Source organism: Gastrolobium bilobum, unplaced genomic scaffold (assembly GCF_033153095.1).
Source record: "Gastrolobium bilobum isolate Gb01-03AN ecotype WA unplaced genomic scaffold, APGP_CSIRO_Gbil_v1 utg20779, whole genome shotgun sequence".
NCBI classification, from domain to species: domain Eukaryota; kingdom Viridiplantae; phylum Streptophyta; class Magnoliopsida; order Fabales; family Fabaceae; genus Gastrolobium; species Gastrolobium bilobum.
Window position 1 is genome coordinate 1 of NW_026900157.1, and position 9,765 is coordinate 9,765.

Genomic DNA, 9,765 nt, shown 5'->3' on the forward strand with positions numbered 1-9,765 from the left:
AGGGATTCCAATCGCAGCTGGAGTTTTATTTCCTATAAATGGGACTATGCTGACTCCATCAATTGCAGGGGCTCTCATGGGTTTCAGTTCCATTGGCGTAATGACTAACTCGTTACTTTTGAGATTCAAATTTTCCTCAAAGCAGAAACAAATACGTGGCACATTGCCAAAGAAGACCAAAATTCGTGTGGATTCTGGTCTGGCACACCAAAACCAGAAAATAAAGTATCCATATTAGATGATAGATGGAGACGCACTAACACAGCGGAAACGAGGTTCCCCGTCCTGATGTGACCAGGTGGAGCATGGCAGGAGTATACACTTCTACCCTTCCATCTTGTGGTGGTCATCTGAAGGATGAAAAGAAATCGATACTAACCAAAAACCGAATGTATAAAAATGAAAGAATTACACCATCAAAGAGAAGTGGGTAAATAATCAAGCAATTGATGTGATGAGCTAGATTTTTTCAAGATACTTCTCATTAATTCTCAATGGAACTTGGTCTCTTTTTGGGAGTTTTCTCTGCGGCAACAACATTTTACCGATGACGGGTCCATTATACCATGGGTCTTCTAATGTTTAAAGATTAAGTTAGGCTTTTGAACTCGTGTTTCTCATTTTAAATGACATAAAATTATATCATTTTAAGATAGAGATAAACATAAAAAAATATTTTTTTAAAAAATTTAAATTAAAAAAAATTCACCCACTTTTTTCTCATGATTTCCATTCTCTTTTCTTTAAAATGGTATAATTTATGTCATTTAAAAAGATAAACATCAAACTCGCTAACTCCTTAATTTTTTAATGAAGGTAAACTGTTTGATTATTTTGATGAATTTTGAAATTTGAATAAGTTTTGGGTTTGAATAAAAAATCCTTTTAAATTTTGTCTTCAAAATATCTCCAAATTTAGTCATTTTTTTATAATACCTATAAATTCAAATAAAACTATATAATGGATCAATTAAGATGGTTGGTGTACAAAACTCGGTGTTTACCACATTGAAGTGGAATTTGACGCAACCATAAGGTGTACATGGCGATCTACAATTTCTTTTAATGATATAATTTTACATATATCTGTTTCTTTCTGTTCTCAGCCTACTCCAATCCCAGACATCCACAGTGCAAGCGCACAGCCATAAGGAACCACAGAGAATTTTCCAGATGATGAGCTGGAAAGATATTCAGCAAAAGAAGTGATGATCAAGCAAAGAGCATTCCAAAATGAGACCTTAACGTGATCCACTCGTTGCTACCAAACTAGAATTCCAAATTACGTGGCATTTGTTTTATTTGGATTGTAGAATTGATGGTCAAACCATGTAAGTCATGCCAACTTGCATCAGATGTGAATGGGGTACACTTAAATTCGTGATCCCCCTTCTGCAGTTCTTTCTCAGAAAGGCATAAAAATAGTTTATAACTAGCTTCTTCATAAACCAAGAGTCTTTCCTTGCCCTAATATCCCCATGACCAAGAAGATAAACCACTCCAGATTCTTTAGCCTTGCGAATAAAAGATAACTCTCTTTCAAGACTCTGCTCTGCATCAAGCACTGGGGATTTAGGAGACGCTGGCCTTATTACCTCCTCTGATGTGCTTGCTTCAAAAATGGGATTGCTTGTATCCGTAAAATCAGCCAGAAGAGGAACACCTAGTGAGTAAACACTCCCATTGGGAGCTATGAGAACCCTTGAGTACTCATCCTCTGAATCAGTATCATCATCCCCATCACTCTCAAGTGACCTCTCCTGAGCCTCACGACGTATAAACTTCTCTAGGCTCTCCATCAGCAGCTGCTCAAAAGTCTGGTGATTTTCTTTGCGCACATCTTTGTACCCATACCTGTTGAGATATAAAAGTTCAGATCAAACTTATAAAATAAGACATTTTAATCACAAGGATAGTATATATTATTGGGAAAATTACAAAAAGGATATCTTGGGGTATGAGCAAATAACTACCCAAATATAACTACATCGAATGAGTGACTAATGTATAACATTATTTTACTAAACAACTTATAATTGTTTCGGAATTATAAATGTTTTTGCAAAGAATCCCATCTTCGCTAATTTTCCCTATATAATTTCACTAAATTATTACTTTGAGAAATGTTAATGTAAAGCAATAGCACGTGTTTCTAAACCACTTAGAGCTTCTTTTTTCACATCCATCCAGCTTTACCTAAGTTAAACCGCTTAGCCTGGAAGTAAGTTCACACCTCCACTGATATAATACTGGTACACAATACACAAATATCCCAAAATGCAAAAACAAAATAAATAAATAAATAATAAAATAAAAGTAAAAAATAAAACGTTGCTTCTTACCTGGCAATACAACGAAATATATGATAGCTTTTCTGGCAGACTCGCCGAAAAAGGAACCTTTCATTTTGAGGCACCATCGGAACTGGAACATACTTGATACTTACAAATATGACCATAGAGTGTATTGCTGGAAGTGTGGTTAGAAAATGCCCAAAAATTCCCGGAATTCCTTTGACCAACTCATTATACAGCAAACCAATCCCAGGAGCACGAATTGTCCCAAGATTGCAGCCTAATTCTCGCATTAAATCCATTGAAAGCTTTTGCTTGACTTCAGTTTCATACTTGAGCTTACTTCCATAATTCCATACAAACATTATAAAAAACATTATTGTGGCAAAGACCAATATAATCCAACTTCCATCTGTTACACTCCACAAAACCGACGAAAAGAAAGTCAACTCCAATCCCAAGAAGACCACCAAGAAAATCAGCACTATGATAATGTGTATCTGCCATATAAGGAGCATAACAAGAGTTACTAAAATAGTGGTCATCATCATCACCCCCACCTCAGCAATGCCTGAAAGACGACAAACGAACAGCTGAAAACAAATACACTAAATATTAAATATAATACAGTATTAACAAATGTGAGTTCAGTGCCTAACAACCAAAGAAAGCTCAACACCCTCCCCCTATCTAAGCTTGCAAAATCAAATTATTATTGATCTATTCATTTTACAAATTCAAACTTCAAGGTGAAAGTGTTTCCCTGAATTAAACAGCAATATTTGGTCAATGAGGGTGGGTACAACCGGGAGGACCAAATAGCATAATAATCCCTCGTGGAAGCTTGTACATATCCTAACCTTGGAATGGGATAACTTCCGTCTCCCAAAACTATTAAATATCTCAACTCTCTTGTAGCAGTCAGTTCTACACTTACTAGGAAAACAGACACACATCATACAACACACAGACAGCTTCAGCCATAATAGATGCTAATGTTGAGAAATAAAATAATTTTGCAAGTATAATGATAACAATCCAGTTGAAAAAGAACATTTACTATATCTATATTTGTACAGAATGTCATTTTTCTGATATACCAAAAAAAGGAGCAATGTTCAGACAAATCCATTTGGAATAAAATGATAGCCACCACCTTTTAAAAAGTCTTGCAGATAGAAGTATCTATATCTATATTTGTACAGAATGTCATTTTTCTGAGCATCAAGCAAGTGTTTGAAAAACTGCGCAATGATGATTTTCAAACACTCAGCAGGTTTCTCAAAGCAAATTGGATCCTCTAAAACAAGAGTTGAGGATATCCAGGATAATAAGGGAGAAGTTCAATGCCTTTCCAAGTAATTGCAGCACCATAAGCAACTCAAGCAGCCTATTCTATTTAGTTGATCCCTAATTGAAAATGTGACATTATTTACACAGGTGATATATATATATAGGGATTTATTACTCTTATGTTGCATAAAATATAATCTATCTCCTACACACACAAACTCAAAATGGATCTCACTTTACTTTTTCTCTCTCTTCCCTTAAAAATGGACCCCACCTGTACCAATGAGTGTGTAGGAGATAATACATATCTTCTACAACATAAGAAAACTATTACCCATATATATATGTTGCTGATAAATTTGACAAAATTATCTGTGGAAATAAAAATAAAAAATTGGAGCAAAATCATTACCATATGCATTTCCAATCTCATCAACGCTGGATATAGTGCAGACAAACACCAGAGAAACAGCCAAGAGAAACCAGTTTATGACAGGGATATAGATCTGGCCCATAAATTTCCGAGATGTGTGAATTATTTTAAGACGGGGGAAACAACCAAGTGAAGTTGACTGTTTTATACAAGAAAATGTGGCTGTTGTCATAGTCCGACTTGCTATTAGTGCAGCAATGTTAGCAATAAGGAAAGTTGGCCAGAATGCACCACCTGCAGAAACAGAATAGTATTATGCGAAGATTCTGTAAAGGGCAAAGACATGCCACCGTAAACAATGCTAAACACTAGTGCAGAAGCAAATATACACTAACACTTACTTGGAACAGAAGAAAAAAAGGCTTGACCAGCATCAGCATGGTTTTCCATAAGGTATGCAGCTTGACCCAAATAACCCAATAGTAGGCACGGCAAAACAAGAAATACAAATGTAAGCTACAAACAGACCACCATCAGTTTCATAAATATATTAGCTGATAAGAAGATAAAGGAAGTAAAAGAAATAGAAACAGAAGCCATGATGGTTATAACATAGACATGATTCATTACCTGAACTGATCGCACAGAGAAGTAGCAAAGATCTGCAAACATAGCTTCAGATCCTGTAACATGATCCAGTAACAACGTTAATCAATACTTGGAGAGATTTTGTAGATGGAAGCAACAATTAAATGCACATTTCATATTCACCATATTACAATATCAGATTATTGGCAGGGGGGATACTGTGATAGAACAAGATTTTTTTTGTTTGGTGAACAAAATTTTAAGGGTAGGTAGCCTCATTCCAAGGTTGGGACATGCCACAATCCTCACTGAAAGCTTACATGGTACTTACAGATGACCTAAGAACGAAAGACACCAGCAAGAATCAAACCTACCTTTTTGTCAGTATTATTTGATCCTACCAATTAAGCCAAGCCTCATTGGCATAGAACAAACTTTTTAATATCAGTAAAATTTGCTCATAAATTTCAGCAAAATCATACTCTGATTGTAATCAACAAAAAATCTACACATCCCACAAATTAATACTCCTAATTTGTTTTTGATGCGGAACGCATGCTACCGCCATTTTCTTAAAACCAGAGTTCTTACATTCATCCTTTCATTACAAAGGTATAGGAAAAAACTACAGAAGACTGTCATAATCAGTCATTAAATACGAGATTGTGATCACAGTTGATTCATTAAGAGGTAGATGCTTGCATTGAGATATCTACAGGACTAACTTGTTTTTCATAGTGACTGCATGACACCACTAATTTCTTCAATAACAAAAACCATTTTTTTGTAGGCATCTTTTTAATACAAAGATAAAAGGAGAAACTGCAGAACATATCATTGCCGAACATTTATTAAGAAAGCATAGTCTCAGCTGGAACTACTAATAGGTGAATCATTTGAATTGAAATATCTTTAGTTTGGTACTGATAATTAGAAACTACGAATAGGTGAATCCATTTGACAAGTTTTTGTCCTAGTAAACTGGTATTGGTAGTAAAGTCCTAATCCTTCAACATTGGAAACTTTCGAGTCAAGACTCAAGCATGCACAGCCACATAACATAGCCTTAACTTTCTGCTTCTTGCTTTCTCACAATCCTAAACCATGATAACCTCCTTGCCCATTCAAAACACTAAAATTTTCCTTGCCTTAAATCCTCAAGGTCCTCACTCTAACTATCTAAGGGTTCTTTCTAGTGTGCATATATGGAAACCAAGCCAAAAAATCCCAAATCGATGGTAAGAAGGTACTTAAGTCTGTCCTAGTAATCATGTGGCCAATCCAGGAGTAAGGAGAAGTGCATACATACACCTACTAAAGCCTCAACAAGAAATGATGAAAGAAGCAAGCAGTAAATCATAGGTCACAAACCATATAGACCCTAATTATAATGAGAGCTTGAACATTGGTATTAGAGCAATTATGTTTTTCACCTAATAAGATTTAATAATAAATTTATAGATTTAAAAAATAACATAAAATCATTAAGTATATCTATTTGGACTTCAAGTCAAACTAAGATATCATTTTAAGTCTTGTTTGAAATGTCAATTTGTTATTTGGAGTAACTTTCTCTGTCAAAGAAAGTAAAACATCCATAACTAAAGGAAGTCGAGAGAAAACAAAAGACAATGAGAGAAAGTAGAGACAGAATAAAGAGAGGGAAAGAAAAAGCCTTCGTGAATTCTTGGATACAATTGAACATGAGACTCTCCGTATACAGAGATGACTATATATAGAAGTGCAGAAGACTTGCACAGCAAGCTAAGTAGTCTGGTAACTGTTGTAACTGAACAGCAGAATGCCAGCTAGGCTAACAAAGCTAGTCGAGGTACTGCCACACCAGATACAACACTACTGCTACTGATATAATCATACAACTACACAGCTGCAGGATACTGATACACCTACTATATAGTATATACTGATACAGAGAAAAATACAATACAATATAAAGATACATATCCTGTGTATATACTCTAATAATAACTGATTTTACCATACAAGCAACAAACAAGTCTAACAAACTTCCTCATCGAGTTAGCAGTGTCACTGCCCAACGAGAAAAACAGTTTAGGGAGAAATTTCCTTATCCTTTCTCCAAACTAATAAACCCACTAACCATCTTTTGTAGAAAAAACTATTACTTCAAAAAGCTTCAATCCCCCAGAGGTAAAGAACAAATGTAAAGTTCAAGGAGATGAAAGGGTTTCGTTGGAAGTAAGACAACAGTAAGTTAATGAGATAAACATAAGGCCAACTTAATATGCTGTTGTTGAAGAAACCAATTACTTTTTTCTCCATTTCCTTATCATAGCAGTGTAGTAGTCCTCCAATCACTTAATGTGTCAAACCTGAATCTTTTCTTCTTGCACCACAGAAAGGAAAGACTCAGGTCCAATACTCGAATGAATAACAATATTTTGATATTATTCGGCATTTTGTTACACCTATAGTGAATGGAAACTCTGACATTAGCCACTATAAACTGAACTTGCTAGCAGAGCATTGGTTTATAAATCGAGAGAAACAGACACACCAATAGAATCAAATCTACAAATAAGACATGACAAGACAGAACATATATTATTGTATCCACCATATCAATGATCCTGCATATATGTATTTACCAGTTGCACACAGAAGACAGCCCCCAAGAGAATACCATGCTTTAGTTGGATTCCTTGCAAAGAAATAATAGATGTGAATAGGATTAAATGCCCTCAAGACACTGCTGTCATATTTGACAAGATTGTATATACCAATGCCCGCTAGAAAACAAAACCATATAAACAAAGCAGGTCCTACGGCAAGCCCCACTTTACTTGTTCCATACTTCTGTACACTGAACAAAATGACAAGGCAGGCAACAGAAATCATCACCACTTCATCTGCATAATCAAGGAAAAAGAATATCAATCCAACTACAAAAGTGATATAATATTTAGCGTTTAGCCAATTTCTGCTACAGTCTCCACCAGAATTACCTAAACTATAGGAATCGCATCCCATAATATAACACTTGGGTTGGATTAACATATACAGCATAACCATTCTATCAGCACATGACTGAATTTGCTCAGTGCTAGGACCAATCACAGTTGAGACATCGTTACATACCAAAACAAGGCCTCAAAAGCTATTGTTATTAAAGGAAAAGCTTTGATAATTTATTCCAAAGAAGAAAAAAGATAGAAGTCTAAATTCTCTGGATGTGTCCATGGATAACAACATCAAATGCAGGTATTAACCATTACAGATAAGAGATTTTATTAATCAATTAATACAATACCTTGCTTAATTGCATCTACCCCAACTTTCAAACCATTAACAGATGATAGTACTGCAGAAAGGAAAAATATATATATAAGTAAGAATAAGTATGAAGAACTAAACAAAAGAAATGGGTATTAACAACAAAAGTTGGCCATGAAAACTTGCAACAACATGTCAGTACAAGTATGATATTAGTATCAGTCGAAACATATTAGGACAAAAACAATTCTGAAGAGGTTACAATATACATGACACAAAGCAGTGATTAACCTGACATTGCTGGTGTAACAACCCCGTTAGCTATCACCATAGAAGTACCAGCAAGAACTAACAGCAGTAGAATCTTCTTCAGAGTCACCGAAGTCTCTAGGCTTTCTTTGATTTTTAAAGACCTCTCAAGCTCAGGAGAAGGCACCTTCAGTCTAAAGCCGGATATTCGGGCATCTGATGGCAACTGATTGGGAAGAAGACTCACCTTAGCATTACGACAAATCAAGGAGTACAATGCAAATGTACCACCTGCAGTAGTTTTAAAACAACTATAAAAGAGACAGAACAGAAAAGAATAGTGAAGGTTGATCTTTAAAATACTCAATCTAACATACCTTCACCGTCATCATTGGCCCACAGAACAACAAGGACATACTTGACTAAGGGAATCAAGATTAAAATGTACAAGACAAGTGATAAAGCTCCAATTATATCTTCATTTCCATCAATAGGGGCCTTTCTAAACATAACACTGAAGGTATATAATGGACTTGTTCCAACATCACCAAAAACAACACCAAGAGTTTGAAAAGCCAACCGAATTCTCTTTCCCACGCTAACATCCTGCAATAAGAAATAATGAAAAAAAAAAAAACAGGTACAAAACATAAATCTGTAGAATGCAAATAGCACAAAACAGTTCACATCACTACTTCCTGAGAATCTCTGCCAACTCATTTAACAATCAAATGTTTCTCATGAAGAGACAAAAGCTAAAAAAAGAAATCAAACAAACAAAAACACAACTCCAAAATCACCTCACCTCATAGTCATTTCTGTGAGCACCAGGAACCTCAAGCGCTTCGACATCGAAAGAATCGATTCGTGGACCAGTCCGAACAAGCTTCTGCTCAACATTATCCTCATCCTCGGAATCGAACATAGGCTGGTGTCGGAAATCAGCAGCGTCGTACTCCTCAATCTCGGACGGATCCTCGTCCTCCTGGAAAACCCACCTTGATTCGGTGGAATCCATGGACGATCCTCTCTCGGGATCCATCGTAGGTGCAAACTTCGAATTCAAATCAAATGCGAATTTGAATGGGGAATCTTAGGGTTTGGCATAGAAAATGGGATTTGGGAGTGGAACTTAGATTAGAAGATGATGCTGGTGGTGATGGTGGTGGTTAATGTGAGTTATAACAACTTCCAAATCCGTAACTGAATTCAACAACTGCAATATGCTCTCTGGCTAGTGTGATCCATCTACAACACTTTCAGCTTGCGCGTGCGTTATGCTTAGGCAATTGGCAAGCATTAATTTTCACGTGCCAAACAATCAAATCAATTTGGAATATTTTAAATGCTAAACATAGATACTTTTTTTTTTTTCTTCGACGCTTATGTCATGAACAAAGTGCCTCTAAACAGATAATGATCGAGGGTCACTCTTTTAAGATATGGATATGTTACAAATATGACTATGACTATATAAGAGATAAATAATTTGTTCTGAAGTGAACTTTCTAATGACAATTTCTACTGAGTGATTTTAAATGTTTGTGAGTGAACGACTACTTGCTTTTATTTCTTTATAGAGTAAACACTTTTTTTAGTCGCTGTCAATATCCACGAAGTCTTTTTTAGTCCTTGACAATAAAAAAGGATCAAATTGGTCCCTAAAATTACAAAAAAAGTATCCATGTTAGTCCTTATGTCAACTCCCAAATA

General features: G+C 35.5%; 1 protein-coding gene across 1 annotated transcript; it reads right to left on the minus strand.

The window, feature by feature from the left end:
• Positions 1-980: 980 nt before the first annotated feature.
• On the minus strand, positions 981-9,340 carry LOC133295555 (potassium transporter 7-like). The gene is made up of 10 exons (XM_061494395.1): positions 8,858-9,340; positions 8,430-8,658; positions 8,095-8,343; positions 7,841-7,891; positions 7,179-7,439; positions 4,591-4,643; positions 4,362-4,476; positions 4,000-4,254; positions 2,343-2,865; positions 981-1,854 (listed from the first exon to the last, which is right to left on the minus strand). The coding sequence occupies exons 1-10, from the start codon at positions 9,092-9,094 to the stop codon at positions 1,323-1,325; spliced, it is 2,505 nt and encodes an 834-aa protein (XP_061350379.1). The 5' UTR covers positions 9,095-9,340; the 3' UTR covers positions 981-1,322.
• Positions 9,341-9,765: the final 425 nt, after the last annotated feature.